The sequence below is a fragment of the Typopeltis vanoorti genome, chromosome 22 (genome assembly GCF_054136105.1).
Source record: "Typopeltis vanoorti isolate ZY-2024b chromosome 22, IOZ_Tvanoo_1.0, whole genome shotgun sequence".
Taxonomy (NCBI): domain Eukaryota; kingdom Metazoa; phylum Arthropoda; class Arachnida; order Uropygi; family Thelyphonidae; genus Typopeltis; species Typopeltis vanoorti.
In genome coordinates this window covers 6,516,194-6,538,913 of record NC_143570.1, presented here as the reverse complement: position 1 = coordinate 6,538,913, position 22,720 = coordinate 6,516,194, and the positions used below count along the sequence as shown (strand labels likewise).

The 22,720-nt window shown below is 37.1% G+C and overlaps 1 protein-coding gene across 4 annotated transcripts in view; it reads left to right on the top strand.

The window, feature by feature from the left end:
• The window catches only part of LOC150094135 (uncharacterized), a 109,909-nt gene that overhangs the window by 50,494 nt on the left and 36,695 nt on the right, over positions 1–22,720 (top strand). For all 4 annotated transcript variants that reach the window (XM_090411895.1, XM_090411893.1, XM_090411892.1 and 1 more), the window contains exons 3-4: positions 15,792–15,857; positions 22,340–22,563. In XM_090411895.1, coding sequence (XP_090268021.1) covers positions 15,792–15,857; positions 22,340–22,563 — 290 coding nt within the window. The remainder of the gene's footprint in view (positions 1–15,791; positions 15,858–22,339; positions 22,564–22,720) is intronic.

Sequence of the window (22,720 nt, the reverse complement as noted above, 5' to 3'; positions counted from 1 at the left end):
TATTCCCCAGGCTGCTCGCTAGTTAGTGTGTGGGACCAAACCAGTAAGTAACGACTCTGGAGGTTTTCTGATCAGCTATCATCATATCTTGCAGCCACTTATTTTTCTGGTTTGTGACTAGAGGGAGACCAAGTGCAAAGACTGCAGGTAGAACTGTCAAGACCATGCATGGACAGGAGACCAGGTTTCCTCTGTGTGGGCAGCATGCTTGTGAGTCTGTCACATCTCATTACATGCCCCATTTCCTTTTACTGGAGTTTTTCTGATCAGCTATCATCATATCTTGCAGCCACTTATTTTTCTGGTTTGTGACTAGAGGGAGACCAAGTGCAAAGACTGCAGGTAGAAATGTCAAGACCATGCATGGACATGAGACGAGGTTTCCTCTGTGTGGGCAGCATGTTTGCGAGTCTGTCACATCTCATTACATGCCCCATTTCCTTTTTATCTCTTCTTCCCCAAATATAATGGATCACAAGTCAAAGAAATAAAATTTTACTGTGGATCACAAAAATTCTCCCTCAAAAAATAGTTCAAAAAATCATAAAAACAAACAGACAAAAAAAATAAAAATAAAAAAAAGCGAATCCCCCCCCCCAAAAAAAAACACTCGCCAACATTAATTTTTACCAAAAAGAAAGTTTCTGCATCTACTTCACCAATATCTGTGGTCTAAACAGCAATATAAACTATGTTTGCCACCACTTGCAGTCATCTAAACCAGAATTACTATTCTTATCAGAACCCCAACTGAGAGCCTCAACAACCACTGTCCATCTCAACTGCTTAAACTACACATTACACGGATCTTTCTGCTGCAAGGGTGGCACTTGTGCATTCATCAGAACTGACAAACCATGCCAGAGATTGCAAAACCTCAGAACCCCCCCCCCTCCATTTGATCTGCTTTTGCTCAAAATTTCTCTACCAAACTAACCGGCCCCTTTTATATGCTGCCTCTATCACTCTCCAAACTCAATAACCACTATGACCATCTTCAACTATCTTTCACTCTAAAGTTCAACTTTCTACAGTCAAAATTCCCTAATAGTGAAGTCATCCTCCTTGGGAGACTTTTCAACATCCATAGCCCAAATTTCCTTTCTCCAGTTTGACTGATCAAGCTGGCAGGGATCCAAGGTGTTTGCCATTAGCAGACCTAACACAAATCGTCAATCTCCCTACTAGAATACCTGATCATTCTCTTCAGTTTCCCAACATACTTGATCTCTTCCTAACAAGCTCCCCCTTCTAAGCATACTGTGCATGTCAGTTCTCCTCTTGGTAACTTTTACCACAACCTCATATAAGTCTCTTTTGTCACAGAATAGCCTTCACTCACCACCTCTCAGTCTAGTGTCCATTGGCACTGTAAGGATGACAGATGAGACAACTCTTGTGACTTCTATTCCTCTTACCCATGTTCTGAACACTGCTCAGACTAACATGAAGGCCTTCATACCTTATTCCACTTCAAATTCACAGCCACCATCCAAACTTTGGTTATCAAAAAAAAGTGTGCCAACACAGTAAAAGAAAAGACTTCTACATACCACAAATGGCTGAAGACCAAAACTCTAGCTGCACATTCTGCCTATACACACTATGCAACAGCTGTAAAGGCATCATCACCAAATCCCAATAAGAATTTGAAAGGGCCAAATGCTGTAAACTCACCTACTGTCCAAATAGTAGTTGCTCCTTCTGGTCCCTTGCCAAGGCCATTGGGTACAACTTTTGTCCACCCGGGTTTCCACCACTCTCACATCCAGATGGTAATGTAATCACATTACCTAAACCTAAGGCCAAATTATTGGCACAACTATTCTCTTCAAATTCATGCATTGATGACCTGGGCAAAGTTCCCTCAACTCAAAGAAGTGCTTTTTCCATGTGACTGATAGTATTCTACTAGAAAGAAATTGAAGAATCCTTAATAACCTGAACACAAACAAGGCATCTGCTCCTGATGGTATCCCACCTATTGTGTTAAAAACTTGTGCCCCAGAACTAACACCTATTCTGTATCGCCTCTTCAATTTATCCTATTCAAGTGGCATCTACCTACAGCAATGAAACAGCAGACCTATATCCAGCCTATCCCAAAGAAAGGTGATAAACCAATAAACTACCATCTAATTACCCTCACTTCTGTTCTCTCTAAAATTATGGAGAAGGTTATCAACAACCATTTCCTAAAACACCTAAAGACCTGCCAACTAATCAGTAACCAGCAATGCGGATTCCACCACTTGCAATCTGCAGCCAATCCTCTGGCTTTCACTAATTACCTCTGGTCTCAAGTCCTGGAAAAATTTGGTGAAACTCACATAGTCGCTTTGACATTTGAAAAGCATTTGATCAGGTTTAGCACAGGGACCTACCTGTAGAAAGACAGCTGGAGCAGATGATATTTGACTAGAAATGCTCTATGGATATATAAAAGTTTTAACAGCAGCTACACTGCATAATTCAGAAGCCCTTGTCAGAAGATCAAGTTATTGGAGTAGAATTCTCATAGTTACTGTACATAAAAAGAAGGAAAACAGTGTGAGAATTACAGAGGAATTTATCTTCTAAGTGTGCCAAGTAAAATTTATACAGTCATACTTGAGAAGAAACTAAGAAAATTGTTGAAGAGAAACAAATCTGAAGACTAACAAGCTGATGCAGGTCAAATAAGGGTTGCCATTATCAGATTATCACTTTATGACAAATAGTTGAGAAATCCTGGAAATATAACAAGGATCTAAAGTTTAGATCTCAAAAAAACATTCACCAAGGTGATGTCAAGAGAAAAACTTTTCAAAAAAAAAAAAAAATTGTTGAAAGTTATTAATTAGAATTGAAGAAAATATAGGAAAATGGTTTAATATAAAATCAGGTATAAGGCAAGAGTGCATGCTATCTCCACCCTTATTCATTATCTACTGCAGTGTTTCCCAAACTATGTTCTGCAGAAAGTGAACTTGTCACAGCATTTAAAATGATTCCAGCCTCATAATAATTTTGATAATTTTTCACAAGTTCAAACATGTTTGAAAATCAGGCGCTCCTCACTTTGCATGTGGATTGTGCTGTTAAGTCCAGTGGGCGCTGGCCTTGACTCAACTGGCTGACTAGGTAAAGATGACCTCTCCATTGCTTCTGCCTTGGTATCTCCACCTCTGGGCCTGGCTCCCACTGACGAGACCTCAATAAAGGTCGAAACCGGTCTGGGTAGTGGCCCTTCCCTTAATGCATAATATTATACATATCCGCAAGGAGATGTGTTTTGCATTATTTTGCATTTGCAGCTGCCATGGTCGTCGACACCTCTGAGCGCGAGTGAAGTATGGGGTATCTATTCTAGGAAATGTGCGGTCACACGCAAGGTCAATGCAGTGCACTGCAGCCCGGCACACTTGTAGTGTGTGCTGTTGTGCTGTTGAGATGCGATACAGCCTGCTGCTGCGATAGTGTGCACATAGCTTTACATTGAATATGAGACTGATGATACTCAACTCTAACCAAGGTGTTCCATTAAAATTTTAGGATTTGTGAAGTGTATACATTGTGTGCCATGGGGAAGCAATATCTGAGAGAGAGAGAGAGAGAGAAAAAAAAGAGAGGTCCAAAATCACCACCAGTGGATGCTCAATGGTTTACCAAATGTAGATGTGATACACCATTCATGGGCTGTACTATTCAGTTTCCAGTCTGTCCTGGTATGCCACAACCTTGATCCTTCTCACAGTGTGTTCACTGGCAGAATGCAGCTGGTCTGGACTGAATTTGTGTACATGCTGCTTTATGCTGTCTATTATTCTGGCAAGTTATCAGGATGATCCCAATAAACCCTGCATTTGAGAAATCCCCGGAGCCAGAAGTCACATGGGGTTAGATCAGGTGAACGAGGCAGCTCTGCAGTGGGATATGCACAACTGATCACTCTGCCTTCCTTGAAATGTTCTCGAAGAATCTTCTATATGGATTGACTGATGTGTGGAGTGGTTCCATCCCGTATGAAAATGTCTGAATCCATGCACGTGCTCTGCTGTGGCACAATGGCACAATAAGATTGTTTATCATATTACAATACCTCTCAGCAGTAACTGAGCAGGTTGCAGGATAAGACTGGCGAATGTCCTCCAAGAAGAATGGTCCAGTGATAAACAAAGCTGTAAATCTACACCAGACAGTAATTTTGGATGAATGCAAAGGAATTGTTGCATCGAATGCAGGTCTTGCATAGCCCATATCTGGCTATTCACAGCTCCGTTCAGGTGAAAGTGAGTGTCATCTTTCCACAAATCATCCACAGTCATCCAGTGTCCAACTAAACTCGAGCAAAGGATGTAGGAACCTGCACCAGACAGTAACTTTGGGTGAATGCAAAGGAATTCGTTGCATTGAATGCAGGTCTTGCATAGCCCATATCTGGCTATTTCATAGCTCCGTTCAGGTAAAAGTGAGTGTCATCTTCCACGAATCATCCACAGCCATGCAGTGTCCAACTAAGCTCGAGCAAGGAATGTTAAAGCAAATGTCAGTAGACTTTCAAAGTCCTTTAGGTGAAACTCCTGTGTCAGGGTTATCTTGAATGGGTAGAAATGCAGAATCTTCTGTAGAATGTTCCAGACAGTTGTGTAAGCCACATCCATGTGCCATGAGACAACATGTGCCCTGCAAGAACCAATGCTGTTATTCATGACTTGCTCCACAACAGCAGTAGCAACTTCATTCACTTGTTGTGAACTGATTAGTTTGCGACCTCTAATTCCCAGTGATCCCTTTTCTTGAAAATAACTAATCATTCATTGTAAAGCACATGAAGGTAATGGACCTCATCGACACTTGTTCGGGCAATGAAATTCGTGGAGTGCAGCAATGGCATTGCAATTGTGAATACAGCAGTGGGCCTGGATGGTATGTCAGCTCGTGTGCTATGACAATGTGCCTCTGATAATCGATGTCTTGATTCTGGCAAAGTTCCAAGGGGGTGGAAAGAGGGTACGATAGTTCCATTACATAAAGGTGGCTCTAAGACAGAAGTAGCAAATTACAGATCAATTAATATCTCTGGAGTGGTGGTTAAAGTATTGAAAAAGTTGGTTAAAAGTAAAATTCTGGAATGGGTATATAGGAATATGATACTCTATAGGGAACCTCATGGCTTTGTAAAAGGCAGGTCCTACCTCAGCGATTTACAATTTATAATAAGGTGGCAGATGAATTGGATAAAGAGAATGACTACACCATGATACTGCTGGACTTTGCAAAGGCATTTGACAGAATACTGCATGGAAAACTTTTACAGAAGTTGGAGCAAATTGGAATGGATATGAGGCTGGGGGGAATGGTGGCTGATAGAAATCAGGGGATGTGGTGTATGGCAGAGTGGAATCAGAGCAAATGAGGTTGACTAGTGGAGTGCCCCAGGTCCCTGTACTAAGACCACTACTTGTTAATTTGTACATTAATGATATAACAAAAGATTTGAACCAGATATTCTCTTGTTTGCTGATGATGCAAAATTAGCAAGGGAAATAGTTGATTAAAGTGATGTAGATATCTTACAGGATGGTTTAAATAAATTGACAGTATGAGCAAACGACAATGGTTGTCAATTTAATGTTGTAAAATTTCATCCCAAATACACTTTGGGATGAAAAGATTACATACTTTGTATCATATTGATGGTACTCGTGAAATTGATGGTGCTAGGGACCTGGGGCTAATGATGAATAGAGATTTGAAATTCCGAGAATATATTGCAAGAGTTGGCAAAATAGCTCAGAGGATTACTTGGATGTTGAAGAACACTTTGACAAGTAAAAATAGGGAGGTTATCCCTCTTTATAAGGATATGATTCGGCCACATGTTGACTACTGTGCACAGATATCGTCACCAGTGTTTCTTGGAGATTGGGAGGTGGTAGAGAGAATTCAGAGACTAGTGACCAGGCTGGTGATGGTCTGTGGAATGTTCCCTGTGAGGATAGATTGACTGTGTGGGTTGCAGAGTTTAGCTGACAGGTAGAGGAGATGGGATATGATAGAAGGGATTCTATAAGACTGACAAAAAAGAAATTTTTCGATACATGGGGAGTGGAGGAAAAACAAGAGGTCACACTTGGAAGTTGTCTAAGCATGTGGTAAGTAAGGATGTGTAGACTAGGTTCGTTACTTGGAGAGTGGTGAATGAGTGGAATGGATTGCCAGAGGTTGTGAGTGCCCCAACAGTGAATAGGTTAAAGAAGATGAATGATATGCAAATTCCACGCATTTGTTGTTTACAATGCCTTTGGTGATGAATTTTGGAACTACTTTTTTTCTAAGATATCACTTCTGCATGACACACAATGTATTCTTGCAAAGTTCGCAGCATTTGGATCACTGGATTCCTTCACAAGGCCTTAAACAGGGATTCTTTAATTTTGATCACTCTGTATATATGGATCACATTATGAAAGAAAGTGCCTAAAACGATATCAGAATTAGAGATATCAAACTTAGCTCTTTGCTTTATGCAGATGATGTGATCCTCTTAAACAAATCCAATGCAAGTCTCCAGGATTCAGTAAGTTGAATAACAGCTGCAACAGATTTGTTATGAAAATCAACAATAAAAAGACCAAAACTGAAAATAGGGAGGAACACAGAAAACTTCAACTGTATTCTAAAATGTGAACCTGTAGAATAAGTAAAATATTTCAGCTGTTTAGTATGAAAATAGGCAATAGAATAAGCAAAACTTGTATGGTTGAGGAGCCATTTCGTTGAATAAATTTATGCAGAATTAGTGCAAAATTAGCCAGAATTTTGCACTTATTCTGCATATTTTGCACACAAACTAAACTAGCAGTAGATATCCAAAAATTCACTGAAAACAATTTATCGAATAACAATTAACTGAATAAACAATTAATTGAAAAACAGTTCATCGAGAAAGCAATTAATCCAAAGGCAGTTCCTCGTAAAAGAAATTCATCAAATGGCAATTAATCAAAAAGCAATTTGTCAAAATCCAGCAACTCATCAAAAATCACCATTCATCAAATGAACTATTCACCAGAAAATGAATTATAAGGTACGTGAAGAAAGAACTGCAGTTTTTAATGGATTAACTTGTGAATTGGAAGAGTAGCATGATATCCCCCTTTATATTTGTTATGTAGACATGTGTGGCAATTTTTTTTTTTTTTTTGAGGGATATTTCTTTCAGTCAGTATATTCGTTTCTGTGTATTTTATGTGTTTTACACAATCTAGAAAAGATTATGTAAAAAAAAATCTTAATTATTATTTTAATTATTATTCCCCTTATCCTCCAGGCTCTTCAGTTGAATGCTGTTGGAGTAGAAATTCTATTTTACTAGAGAAAAAGATGGTTTTCGCATTGTCTTCCTTATCCAGTAAGTGTTGTATGTCTGTAGATATGTGTGTTCATGGAGTGCTGTTTTCAGGATGAAGCGCCTGAGTTTCTGGGAGTCAAAATCTTGCCATCTCCATATGAGACCAGATAACTCAGTTTCAGTCAAAGAAGACTTAAAAATTTTTTCACATTATGCATGGGATTTGAACTCGGGTGTTTCTGACTAAAATGCTTTGTTTATACTGACTGAACTATGGAGGCACTATTATTTGTAGTAATGACAATTGTATTAGTGTGTGATGTCTGTGCATGCACACCACTTATATGGAATGAATTTTACTCTGATTTGGTATTTCAACCTTTTACAAAAATTTCTCGAACTGTTCTAGTTTTCAGTTCAACTATATTCGGGGCTGCAAAGGACAACTCATTGAAATTATATATTGCGATAACTGTCTGACTTAGTGGAATATGCACAAATGTCGAAATTTGTAAAATGCACAAGAAGTCTGTATAGTTTAATTTTAGTTCCTACAGGATCCCTTTTATTATAAATTTTGGTAAAGAAGGTTGGATGAAATGTAATGAAATTTTATAGATAATATTTTAATGAAATATTAAGATTTGTCAGTTTTGATTTCAATCTGATTATTGTAGTAGCGAAAAAATTGGGTAGAACGAACTTTTATGTTTAGAGATAAATCACTATCTACACAATGAAATAGTAGGTATGCTTACAGAATCTCTCTTTCTCTCGGATCTTGTTTATGTCTGAGGATTTGAGACCTTCTTGATGATGCTTCACCATTTCTTTCTTCCCTGTGCCTCTCTTTTTGCTTGTTCTAATTTAAGTCCAGTGATTCTTGATATTTGGTCAATCCATCTGTTGGGGGATGTCCCTCTTTTTCTTTTTCCAAACAGTTTACCTTGGAGGCTTATTTTTTCCAGGTAGTCTGCCCTTCTGCATGTCTGTGTGTGTCCAAAATATGCACAATTCTCTTGTCAATTGTGTTTGTCAATCTTGTGTGGATATTCAGTTCTTCTAGGATACTTTTGTTTGTTTGTTTTTCTGTCCAAGACACTCTTAACATCATCTTATCATCTTTTGTCAAGAGCCTGTGCAGCTCAGTAGAAGTGGCATTTACACTTTATGGCACTTGACCAAACGGAGAAAGCTTGGATTCAAATCTAGTCGCCGACTCGAGAAACATATTCTAAGCCTTTTCTCGACTGGTTCCCGAGTTACTCAATCTCTGGCACAGGCAAGCGAATTTTTTCTCCCGGAAACTCGTGTTTTTCGTCCCATAAACTCAAGAAAATTGGCCATCGAGCCCACACTATTTTCAGGCCATTAAAAATAAGTGTGCGGCACTTGTTAGCCATTTTCTTCACTGTGTACCAATTAATTAGTGATAGCCTTGGGCCAGCTATCTCTGATTGGCTACCAGTAGAGATTGAACTGCCCACTCAGTCTCAAAAAGTTAGATAGGGCTAAACAGCCTCGCCTGCTCCCTATATGGGAACAAAAAGGCATTAGCTGATTTTTTTTTTATCTTTTGGCATTGTCCAAGACTCAGAAGCATAGAGAAAAATTGAAAAAAAAATAAGGTTTCTACAAGCTTAATTTTGGTCTTTTTTTTTTTTTTTTTGGAAATGTGCCTATCTTTCCATGTCTTAGTTAAATCAGTCATCACTTTCTTAGCTAGTGCTATTCTTCTTATTATCTCTTTTTTACATCCATCTTTTTTTTGTTATTATCACGTCAATTTAGTCGAAATTGACGACAATTTCAATTCTATATCTATCTCTTCTGCATTGTTTAAAATCATTATTTTGGTTTACCTTGATTTATTCGTAAACCATGGCTTAAGCTTTCCCATTCTAATTGATTTAGGATGGATTTTAATTCCTGTTCGTTTGTGGCTATTATCACTGTGTCATCTGTGTATTGTAGGTTAGTGATTGTTCGGCCAATTATTTTAATGCCTCCATTCCACTTTTCTAGAGATCTTTTCATTATAGTTTCAGTGTAAAGGTTGACTAGTAATGGTTGAGAGTATGCATCCTTGTTGAAAGTTTATTTTGCAATTGGTTAGACTATAATAAATTTAGTTTAATCCTTTATCCAAGTGTGAGCAAACAAAGTTTGTGCTTGAAAATATCTTCAGGACTTAGGAAAGGTAGTGCAACACCAGGCAACGCGGAGCAAAGGTGGACCAAGCTATCATTACTGCTATCTCAGTATCTCCCATAATGCAAAACATATCTCCTTGCAGATATGATTAAAAAGGAGATGTGTTTTGCATTATGAGAGATACTGAGATAGCAGTTTTACAGCACTCTTTTCTCTATTTCTAAGCTTCTTCAACAGCCTCCAGAATATCTTACCATCTTCTTGATATTTATTTTCTATGTTCTTGCCAAAGTCCTCCCATGACTTTTGTTTAGCTAGTTTTACACAGTGTTTCGCTTTCTTACATTCGTCTCTGTATTCTATAAGAGCACAAGCTGATTTATTTGCCAGGAACTTTTGATATGCTTTCTTCTTTTCCTTCACTGCCTCTTTAACTTCCTGTATTCACCATGGAGTTCTGATTTTTCCATCCTTGCAGACAATTTCACCACATGCCTCTCTGGCTGAATCAATCAGGGTTTTCTTCAAGGCTTGCCACTGAATCTCCAAGGTTTGGTTCCTGTTCTCAAACTCTTTCATTTTTTCTTCAATAATCTTTGTGTATTTTAGTCTACAGTTCACATCTGAGAGCTGCTCAACTTTTATTCGCTTTAATTAGGAAAGGTAGTGCAACACCAGGCAACGCGGAGCAAAGGTGGACCAAGCTATCATTACTGCTATCTCAGTATCTCCCATAATGCAAAACATATCTCCTTGCAGATATGATTAAAAAGGAGATGTGTTTTGCATTATGAGAGATACTGAGATAGCAGTGATGATAGCTTGGTCCACCTTTGCTCCGCATTGCCTGGTGTTGCACTACCTTTCCTCAGTCCTGAAGATATTTTCAGGTGCAAAGTTTGTTTGCTCACACTTAGGAAAGGTAGTGCAACACCAGGCAACGCGGAGCAAAGGTGGACCAAGCTATCATTACTGCTATCTCAGTATCTCCCATAATGCAAAACATATCTCCTTGCAGATATGATTAAAAAGGAGATGTGTTTTGCATTATGAGAGATACTGAGATAGCAGTGATGATAGCTTGGTCCACCTTTGCTCCGCATTGCCTGGTGTTGCACTACCTTTCCTCAGTCCTGAAGATATTTTCAGGTGCAAAGTTTGTTTGCTCACACTTGGATAAAGGATTAAACTAAATTTATTATAGTCTAACCAAGTGCAAAATAAACTTTCAACATCTTTCTCTAAATCCAGAGTAATTTAATAATAAGGTGGCACACCTTTTGGCAACTCCTATAGGTAAAGATGACCTCTCCATTGCTTCTGCCTTGGTATCTCCACCTCTGGGCCTGGCTCCCACTGACGAGACCTCAATAAAGGTCGAAACCGGTCTGGGTAGTGGCCCTTCCCTTAATGCATAATATTATACATATCTGCAAGGAGATGTGTTTTGCATTATGGGAGATACTGAGATAGGAGTGATGATAGCTTGGTCCACCTTTGCTCCGAGTTGCCTGGTGTTGCACTACCTTTCCTCAGTCCTGAAGATATTTTCAGGTGCAAACTTTGTTTGCTCACACTTGGATAAAGGATTAAACTAAATTTATTATGCATCCTTGTCTTGATCATTTTTCAAATTGGAATTCAAGAGACATTAAGTTATCAGTTCTTACTGTTGCTTGATTTCCTTGATATAAGTGCTTTATGAGAGTTACTAGATGGCTTGGTATTACCAAATCTTGCATGATATTCCATAAAATTCCCCCCCTCATATAGTCCAAGTCCTTGAAGTAATTATAAAGCATAGATAAAGGCTTAAGTTGAAGTCCCTTGCTTTTTCGATTATTTGTCTGATGTTAGATATATGATCTCTAGTTCCTTGACCTTTACTGAATTCTTCTTGTTCTTCTGAGATTTGATGGTCTATAAAACTTTGTAATCTTTCCTTAATAATGTGTAATAAAATCTTGCTAGTATGTGAGATAAGGGCAATGGTAGTTTTCACATTTGTTGTAATTGTTTTTTTTGTAGATTGGGATAATGGTGGAACTAGTCCAGTGAGTTGGCCATCTTCCAGATTTTGTTGCATAAATCTTATATCCAGTTGACAGCATTCTCGCCAAGGTTTTTCAGCATTTCAGTCGAGATTGAATCAGGACCTGAAGATTTGTTATTCCTTAATTTTTTGATTGCTTGTTTTACTTCACTTCTGAGGATTTTCAGTTCCATTTCCATGTCTTCAATAGCCCCTCTGCCTTCTTGTTGAATAGCTGGGTCCTTGTAAAGTTTGGCGCAATACTCTTTCCATCTTTGGCTATGTCATTAGTGTCATTTAAGATCTTGCCATTTTCCTCTGCAATTATATTAAGTTTCGGTTTGAATTTTTTGGTTATATCCTTAACCTTCTTGAATAAATCTGTCATTTCATTAGAGTTGGAGTGTCTTTCTATTTCTTTACAGATGTTTTGGATATAGCTATTTTTATCTTTTTTGACAAGATTTCTTAACCATCTTACCTGCCATTATGGATCAAATACACATCCTCACATGCTTCGTATCCATCTATATTTCAATGTAATATCAATGGTATTACAATTTTAATATACACTTCACATCCATGATAACCTTGAAATCTATAGACGTCTTGGCCAGTAGCATGGTTAATAGCTTTATTCAAGTTCAGGTAATTTGGGATTTGCCAGTCTGTTGCTTTAATTTGTTTCCTTTTTTCAATTAGTTCCAGGGTTTCTTTGGTAATCCATGGACTACCATTCTTTTTTATTGGGATGTTTTTGGCTGCAAATTTTACAATGGTTTGCTTTAGGTGTGTCCAGTGTGATTTAGTGCTTTGTTCCTGAGGTGTGTTTTTTTGTTTCTTGAGCTCTGATTCAATGTCCATTGTAAATTTGTTGTCCATTTGTTAAAAGTCATATCTTTTGTTGCTGTTATTCTTGTTTGCTTTCAGATGGATCTTTAGATTAGAAATTAATAATTGATGGTCTGCACCTGGCAGTGTTTTGGTATTATTGATTAGTGTCCTCTATCTTCTGTCCATTAAAATGTACAGACTAATGTTATAAAAAACAACGAAATAATTATTGCATCTCAATGACTACCCATATATGTTGTCTACATCTTGGATGACATTAGGTATTCTTGCCGAACACTTTAAAACGATAGTTTTCAAGAAAATTGGTTTGCAGATGAATTGTCATTCATTGAATTATTGTTTGATTAATTGTTTATTTGATGAATTGCTTTTTCAATGAATTATCATTCTTGATAAACTGTCTTTCAATTAATGGTTTTCGATAAATTTTGTGGAACCCTAGCAGTATACAAGTCAGTGATCAAACCAATTTTAACTAATGGATCAGAGCATTGAGTGAGAAATAAAGCCTCTGTTCATGGACTAGAAACAGTAGATATGAGAGTTATGAGAAAAATTATGGAAGTCCTACAGATGACATCAATGGCAGAATTATATTAGAAATGAAGATATTAAGCAACATGTCATTGTTAGCATTCAGGAATGTGTGAGCAGAGCTAATCTAAGATGGTATGGTCTTGTAAACAGAATGGGAAAGGAAAGTAAAACAGGTGTTTGATTCCAAGATGGCAGAAAAAGATACAGAGGAAGATCAAGATCTAGGTATATTGATGCAGTTAGAAGTGCTGCAGTATATAGAAATGTAAGATGTGACACTGTTGGAGTGCTGACAAATGATAGACTAATTTGGAGGAAAATCGTTGAAAGAAGATCAATAATAATGTGAACTTTATCATTTAGTACTGTCATAGCATCCTGTACCCTTGAAGTACATATAAGGAAATTGATATTGATGATTTTGAAGTGCCAAGTTACTTGCCCACCATCACTCCTTCAGTATCCATCAGATATGCATTAATTGGACATATGATCCTGGTAGTAGATAATAGGATGAAAGTGAGGATTGGACATTTGGCCAGAAGTTATGGTTAGTTCAACACATTGCTTATGGAATCAATGGTCTTCTCCCAATTATCGGTCTTTGATCCTTGAGCAGTTATAATATACTATGGAAATAATTTCACAATATTTTACCTGTTTTAGTCATCTTCGTCTTAGTAACATCAGTTTTATTGATATCTTACTAATTTTTCTGCTGGTTCCATTTCTTTTCCATTGATATTTCTTGACATTGGATTTGAGTTTGTTACAATAGCTGATTTCTTATCATTCACTCTGGTTTCCTGAGAAAAACGGTACTTTGTTTAACAAATGGCATCCTAACTAGCACATGGAAAAAATCATGCTATACATTATATTTGTTATGTTTGTTTATGCAAAATTATTTGAAGAAATCTCAAATTGTTCATCATCCAGGTATATACTGAATAAGTTTGTTTGCTTCACAAAAAGTGAGTATTGGACACCATTCCAGAAGTCATTGCCAATTCTCTATATTTCTTAATGGCTATGTGGAGAGAACCCCCAGTTGTCTAGGTTTAATCATTAACCAGCCCTGTTACTTACCTTAGCTTTCGTAATTCATTTCTGCATTATATTAAATTAAAAATGAAAAATGCATTGTACATTGCAGTTTTGAGTGATAAAAGATTTTGTGCTCATTGATAAGATGTCATTTCTAGTTTTATTTTTGTCACTGATTTTTTTTTACTTATTTATTTACACAGTACTTTTGCATTTTGGGAATATTTTTCATAGATTTAATTTGATTCATTCTTAAATGTAAACTTATTTCTCTTGTGTTTTAGATTGTTGACAATTAGTTGTGATCTATACAGTTAGTATTTGTTATATAATTTAACAAATCTGCAAATTTTAACATAATTTACAAATTTGTTATTCATCATTTATATTGATCACATGATGAAGGAAAGTGGTTCTTTATTCTGATGATGTTATACTTGTAAATAAATCTATTATAAGTCTGCAGGCTTTCATGAATAAATTGAATAACTGCTGTAATAAATATGGTACATTATATTGGATTTTTTATTGGACCATGATTTTGATAAACATATATACATAATCGTTGACAAGCTTCGCCAGCTAGGGTCTGTCTGGCTTTTTCAAGATGAGAAAGGTTATACTAACATTAAATGCAAAAAAAAAAAAAAAACTGCTGTAATAAATTAGGTATGAAAATCTGCAATAAAAAAAAACAAAGACAATGAAAATAGGTACAAAACTGAAAACATCCATTGCATCCTCAATGGATTACCTATAGAAAAGTACATTTCAGCTATTTAGTCACAATTTTTAGTGAAGATGACAAATTAAATATGGAAATAGATGACAGAATTAGCAAAGATAGTATGGCAGAAAGTCAACTGTATAGATTGATATAGAATAAGAGAGAAATTAGTCAAAATGCTAACTATATACAAGACAGTGTTCAAACCAATTTCAACTTATGAATATGAGAGCTTGGTTAAAAATTTATAAATCTTGATGAAAGACTGGATATCAAAAATGAGAGTTCTAAGAAAAATTAAGGGAGTGAACCGAATCATCATATTAAAAATGATAGTACTAGGAAAGAACTTGATGATAGTATTCAGAAAAGTGTTAACAGAGCTAATCTCAGATGGTATGGTCACTTAACAGAATGGCAGAGGAAAGGCTATCAGCTCTGATAATATTGGAGTCTTGACAGGTAGGAGATTAGGTTTGAGGAAAGTTGTTGATAGGATGTTTTTCTTGTAGTACATTGTAATATCCTGTACACCACTGAAGGTTCATGTCAGGAATTTGATGATGATGGTCATATATTTTTCTGTCATTATCTTGATTTTTTTTTTTTTTTTTTTTTTTTTTTGTGGTGGGGGGGTGTCCTAAAAATTGAATGTGTTGTTCAAAATGACAGATTTATTTGTGTGCATGTCTTTAGATCACTATCCTATTTCAGTGTGTTGTATTATTTCTGTGAGATCCATCAACATCGGTCAGCCTACTTTTCACTTTTTTGTGATCTATGATGAGCATAAATAACAGATATTTATGAATAAAATGTAAACACCAGAGCATAGATGACTCTCTCAAATCACAGCAGAGTAGGTAGATGCATGTGAGTTGGGAAACCTTCCCCCCCCCTCTTCGAATTCTCTCATGCATGCATTTCTCTGCCTTTACATAAAAAATTCTTACAAACAAATTTCATTCGCATTGAAAATTTATGAATTCTGTTCTTTTAAAATGAGGGATATCTACTTTTATTTGATGTTTCAAGATTTATATAATAATATTTAAAATTTATCCACCACATTTCAAATAGTTAATTTATATGTTTTTAAATAGGGGAAGTGATTTGACAGACATCAGTGTGATTAGAAAATTACCAAATGTAGAGGTGCTTTCCTTAAGGTAAGCAAGCAATCATCATAGACACTCAAAGTAAAGTATATTTTGTAAAGCATTCTAGCATAGTATGATAATGAATACTGTCATAGATGAACTAGGAGCATTTTTGGCAATTTGTTTATTAATACTAAAAATGACTGTGTAGCTCAGTGGAAGTGGTTCTTGTAGATAAGCTTATACGTTGGTTATACATAGCTTTTAATTTTTCAGGATATTACAACATATACTAGAATATTAATTATAAAAAAACTTGAATTAATACTTTCTCATATTTTGACAGTGTTACCTTGCCATCATCAGGGATCACAAAAAACAATGATATGTGCATGCAGGCACTAACACTGAGCAAATGAGTGAACAGAAATCAGGCCTAGAGTCTTAAAACAGTACCCCATAGGGGGATAAATTGGGTTATCTTGGCTAATGTTCTTAAAATGTATGCATTAAAATTAAAATTTGTTGAGGTTTGTAAAGTTTTTTAAAGCTGAGGCAGATTTGATGAAAAGTCTTTCATACTTGTATTTGCTGCAGTGTAATAAAGTGGCCTTCTTCTAGCATATCCTGTGATGGGTGTCCAAAGCATGATCAGCAAGTCTTGAGTGGTTGTATTGGTGGAACCGGATGTAGTCTTTGTGTTCGAATATCCTGATATTGGCAGTCCTGCCTGTTTGGTGGTAGTAGGACAGTTTACAACTGCCAAGGACCTGGTATTCCTGATAGATCTAGGGGATGTGGCTGGTCTTTGGTGGAGTGGATAAGAGATGTCAGTTTCTTATGTGGTCTGCAACTGGTTATAAGGTCATATTTCCTTAGGACATTTGTTAATTTTGGAGTGCTTAAGGGTCAAAGCTGTATAACTGAGAGGAGACCTCCACATAGCCTTTAAAGGAATGTGAAGAACCGACCAGGGCTTCTGACCTAATGTCCAATCCTCACCTTCTCATGGTGCACCCTGTTGGGTATCTACTTTGATACTGAACAAACGAGGATGGGCTGGCAATTTGGGATTTAGCCGACCAAATTGTATTCTTATTGGTTAAACCAAAATAAAAAATGATGGTACAACATGACAAAATTTCATGCCGGCTGGGGCGTCGCCCGGTTAAACAAGGCCCCCGTTGTTTTCGCCAGGGAACCAGGGCGAACAGCGAAAAGTCAGCTACTGGAACAAATCTGAAAACAAACCCCAACTCAACATCACCAGAGTTAAAGATCGGTACTATCAACGTAAGAAGCCTGAATGGCAAAGAAATGGAGCTAGCTGAGGAATTAGATAAGTACCAGATCGACATAATAGGGGTGACTGAAACAAAAAAGACCAAAACTGGTGAGATCTTTCTAAGCAATAAATACAAAATGTTATATTCAGGCAATGACAATCAAGGAAAAGAAGGAGTAGCCATAGTATTCAACACAAAATACGAGGCTAATCTTCTTGAATGGCAGTCAGTCTCAAGTAGAGTAATGTGGGCAAATATGAGAATGGGGAACTAACAATGAGACTTATTTGTGCCTATGGTCCCACAGAAGGTTCTACTAAGGTAGAAGTGGAGGAATTTTTTGACGCTCTAGAAAAAGCAACTGACACAATGAAAAAGGAAAAGTTGGTCCTTGTTGGGGATCTAAATAGCAGAGTAGGAAATGATTGCGAGACATACAAAATTATTTTGGAAAAATTTGGAGAAAAGAGCAAAGCTAATAATAATGGCAAATATCTGTTGGATTTCTGCTCAGGACATGGACTGGTTATTACTAACACCATGTTCCAACATAAAAATGTGCACAAATTCACATGGAGAGAAGAGGCTTGGAATAAGAAAAGTCTCATTGACTATGTTATTGTTGATAGTGATGTTTTCTCTCTGGTGCAGGACACCAGAGTGTACAGAGGATTTGAAATTGGAAGTGATCACTATTTAGTCTTGAGCAGGATAAAATTGGATTTCATATTGAAAAGAATAACATGTAAGAAAGTTTTAAAGCGAATAAAAGTTGAGCAGCTCTCAGATGTGAACTGTAAACTAAAATACAGAAATATTATTGAAAAGAAAATGAAAGAGGTTGAGAACAGGAATCAAACCTTGGAGATTCAGTGGCACACTCTGAAGAAAACATTGATTGATTCTGCCAGAGAGGCATGTGGTGAGGTTGTGTGCAAGGATAAAAAAAATCAGAACTCCCTGGTGGACACAGGAAGTTAAACAGGCAGTGAAGGAAAAGAAGAAAGCATATCAAAAGTTCCTGGCAAATAAGTCAGCGTTTACTCTTACAGAATACAGAGACAAATGTAAGAAAGCTAAACAGTGTGTAAAACTAGCTAAACAAAAGTCATGGGAGGACTTTGGCAAGAATATAGAAAATAAATATCAAGAAGGTGGCAAAATATTCTGGAGGTTGTTGAAGAAGCTTAGGAATGGAGGAAAGAGTGCTGTAAAAGGAGTTAGAGATGATAAAGGTGACATGAAAACAGGAGAAAAAGATATCCTTGAAGTATGGAGTAATTACTTTGAAAAACTGCTAAATGAAACAAGCAGTGATGACAGCACAGTGATAAAAAACACTGACCAGGCATGCAGTCAGGAATACATATCCATACTTGAAGTAGAAAAAGCCATCAAAGGCTTGAAATGTGGAAAGGCAGCAGGAGTAGATGATATTCGACCATAAATGCTGAAGTATGGTGGTATAAAAGTCTTACAGTGGCTGCACTGCATAGTTCAGAAAGCCTGGACAGAGGGACGAATTCCCAATGATTGGAGTAGAGCTCTCATAGTACCCATATATAAAAAGGGAAATAAAACTGAATGTGAGAATTACAGAAGTATTTCCCTACTGAGTGTTCCTGGCAAGATCTATGCCAGTATACTTGAGAAACGGTTGAGAAGAATTGTGGAAGAAAAGCTTGGTGAAGAACAAGCTGGATTCAGGCCAAATAGAGGCTGTCAGGATCAGATCTTCACTTTACGACAAATAGTCGAGAAAGCATGGGAATATAACAAAGATCTGTATTTAAATTTTGTCGATTTGGAAAAGGCTTATGACAAGGTGCCAAGAGAGAAGCTATTCAATACGCTGCAGTCATATGGTGTCAATGGGGCATTATATCAAGCAATACTTAGTCTTTATTTGAGTTGTAAGTCAGCAGTTAGAATTGAAGGAAGTACAGGAAGATGGTTTAATGTTAAATCTGGTGTGAGACAAGGATGTACATTATCCCCTCTGTTATTCATTATCTATATGGATCACATTATGAAGGAAAGTGGTATTAAACCTGATATCAAAATTGGAGATGTTAATGTCAGCTCTTTGCTTTTTGCGAATGATGTTATACTTCTAAATAAATCCGCTACAAGTCTGCAAGATTCTCTGACTTCGATCCTTGCCCGTGCCAGGGATCGACTAACTCGGGAACCGGTTGAAAAAAGGCTTAGAAAAATTTCCTGTAGTCGCCGACTAGACTCGAAACCAAGTCTTCCTTCGTGCGGCCAAGCGCCGTGGTGTGCAAATGCCACATCCACTGAGCTACACAGGCTCTAGAGGGTTATCTTCATATAATAATTTGACTGTGTCGGCTAATGGAATATTGGTAAACAGAGATACATTGTCGAAACTGACTAGCAACTCAGACTCTTTGATTTTTAGATCCTTGATTTTTTCAAGGAAATCTGTTGAATTTTTTATGTAGGATCAGGAATGTCCAGTGAGAGCACTTAAATAATGAGACAAGACTTTTGCAATTCGATAAGTAGGAGAATCAATGCAATTCATGATTGGTTGTACTGGATAGCCTTCTTTATGAATTTTCGGGAGACCATATAGACAGGGGGTTCTTCAGAAGTAGGTTCGTAATTTATCCACAAAATTTGGGTCCCAACTGATGATCGCATCAAGTAATTTATTTAATTGTTTAATTTGAGAATTAAACAATTAAATAAATTACTTGATGCGATCATCAGTTGGGACCCAAATTTTGTGGATAAATTACGAACCTACTTTTGAAGAACTACCGGTCGATATGGTCTCCTGACCGCGTGGTTAGCCTAGTGGCTATGAGCTTCGCAACCATATGCCTGGGGAAGGAGTGTCCTGGGTTCGATTCCTGTCGCCGACGTGAGGAGCTTAAGGATCTTCCTCAGCCATAGCCAAGTTAATTGGTCGCGGGCGTGGACAGCAGGGTTTTTTCCCCCAGTTTATTTGGGATTTTTCATCTCGCAAGCAGGCAAACTGGCCCCATGAACACACAGATCTACAGCCATAAATACCTAACCCCCCCCACACGAGGGGGCTCAACTCGCCCCAGTAGGGACGGGGGAGAAAAGAGAGGAAACTCCATATAAATAAAAAAAAATTGAGAATTTGTAGGATTATGCCTGATCTCTTTGTAGGTAGAGCTGTCTTCTAAAAGACTGGATACTTTTGTCTTATAGTCAGTCTTATTCATGATTACAATAGCCTTTCCTTTATCGGCCTTAGAAATAGATATGTTATTATCTCTTCTTAAAGAAGTTAGCCCTTTGATTTCAACATTTGATAAATTGCGTGGAGGTAAGTAATTTGCTTTTAAATAACGAAGCCGAACTTCAAAACGAAGTTTATTAGCACTGTCGCTAGAAAGTCCAGATAGATTGCATTCTATATTATGTAAAAAATCAAGATACGGAATGTAGGAATAACTGCAAAATGAAGGCCTTTTGCTAAAGCACTAGTTTCGGCGTCGGAAATGTTACTAATCCATTTATTAGTACAAGTGATGTCAGAGGTTAAGTTTTTCTTTTGCTTGTGATATAAGGAATTATATTTTTGCATAAGTCTGTGAAAATTTCTTTTATAAGAATGGGTTAAAGATTGTTTTGATAAACGAAGAACAATATCTAGTAATTCTTCATTAAGAACAATTGAAATTTCTTCTTCGAGATCCGAAATAGACTTAATATTAGAAGCTAATTCTTTTTTTTGGCAATACGAAGTTGGTTATGAATTAAGGAGAAACTTGCACGAATGTAAATAAAATGGGCTCCAGGAGACCGAATTATTTAAACCTAGCAAATGTAGGAATAACTTTCATATCACGACATTTTTTGAGGAAGGCAATCCGTGCTTGAAGTTTACCTTGTAAAATCGATAGTTTTCCCAGTCTTCCTGTTTGCTTAGTAAAGTCTTCCCCGTGAAGGATGATGATTCTTATGTTTAATTTTCAGTGATGAGGCGACGTTCCACCTACGTGGGAAAATAAACCGACACAATGTTCGCATATGGGGACTACAAAATCGCTGTAAAACATTGCAACATGAGAGGAACTCCCCGAAAGTTAATGTGTTTTGCGTCTTATCAAGAACAAAGGTTTATGGACCTTTCTTTTTTGCTGAAGAGACCATTACTGGGGTAACATATCTGGACATGCTTGAAAACTGGCTTTTTCCTCAAATGAATGATGATTCAGAAGACTTCATTTTCCAACAGGACAGAGCTCCACCCCATTGGCACCAGGATGTTCGAGATTTTCTCAATGAATCTCTACTTCACCGATGGATAGGGCGCATCAGGAAGAATGAAGATCTGTCACTTTATTTCTGGCCTCCCAAGATCACCTGATCTCACACCCTGCAACTTTTTCTTGTGGGGTTTGTAAAAGAAGAACCGTATCACAATTGCAGTGAACTCAGTGATGTAAGACATCCTTCATCGGTAATGGAATGAATTCAGCTACCGTCTTGATGTTATCCATGCAGCTGGCAGGGGCAGGCACGTTGAACATCTATAAACTTTATTGTGGGTATAATCAAATATACTTTAGATCATATTTGTCACTAGTTCTATGTTTGATATATAGACTTACAAAATTGAGTCCATCTTTTTGAATCGCCCTCTGTGTGTGTGTGTGTGTGTGTGTGTGTGTGTGTGTGTGTGTGTGTGTGTGTGTGTGTGTGTGATTTAAATAGTGATGAGAAAGTGGCAGAACTTGAAGAAACGAGGGAAAATATTATTACTATTATTATTACATCACACCTCCAGGGAGTCCAAAGACTCATCGAGGGAGGGTATCTGCTCTACAACTCTTCGTGTCACTACTCCACCAACTCTCATCATTTAACACCAACACCATTTACCTCTGACTACCACCACTAGTACTTTCACAGACAATCACAAACATCCATGCCCATGGCGGGATTCGAACCTGCAGCCTTTTGGCTGGGGAGCGGATACGCTAACCACTTGGCCAACATTGCCGGCAATGTTTAATATGTTTAAAATAAAATCTCATTCAATGTAGCGGTTTTAAAAATAAAGAAGGGAAAAGTAACAATGTTTATGGGATGATAAGATATCCTCCCCCATTAGTTTGTTTCTTTTCATTACTTCTTGTCTTCTTTCTCTTCCCTCCTTTCATTAAGTTATAACATGTAATATTTTTGTTCTGCTTACCTAAGATTGTATTATGAAATATGCTATACTTTATATATATGTGTGTGTGTGTATGTCTATAGTGTTAACAGCATCTCAAGTTTAGAAGATTTCTCTCACTGCAAGAACCTACAAGAATTATATATTCGAAAGAATAATATATCTGATCTAAATGAGGTGTATTATTTGAAAGGACTAGATAAACTTCACAGCCTCTGGTTGGCAGATAATCCTTGTGCTGAGAAAGATGGCTATCGGCTTGCTGTAATTCGTGCATTGCCAAATCTACAGAAACTGGATAACATAAGTAAAAACTTTTTTATTCTAAATGAAAAAATTGATTGCATACATATAATTTTTCCTTTGCATGTCTTTGTAGCTTATTATATTTCTCCATTCACAATTCTTCTTTTGAAAAGTAGAACTGTCTATAATTCTTTGGATATTGTAGGTAATAACACCCA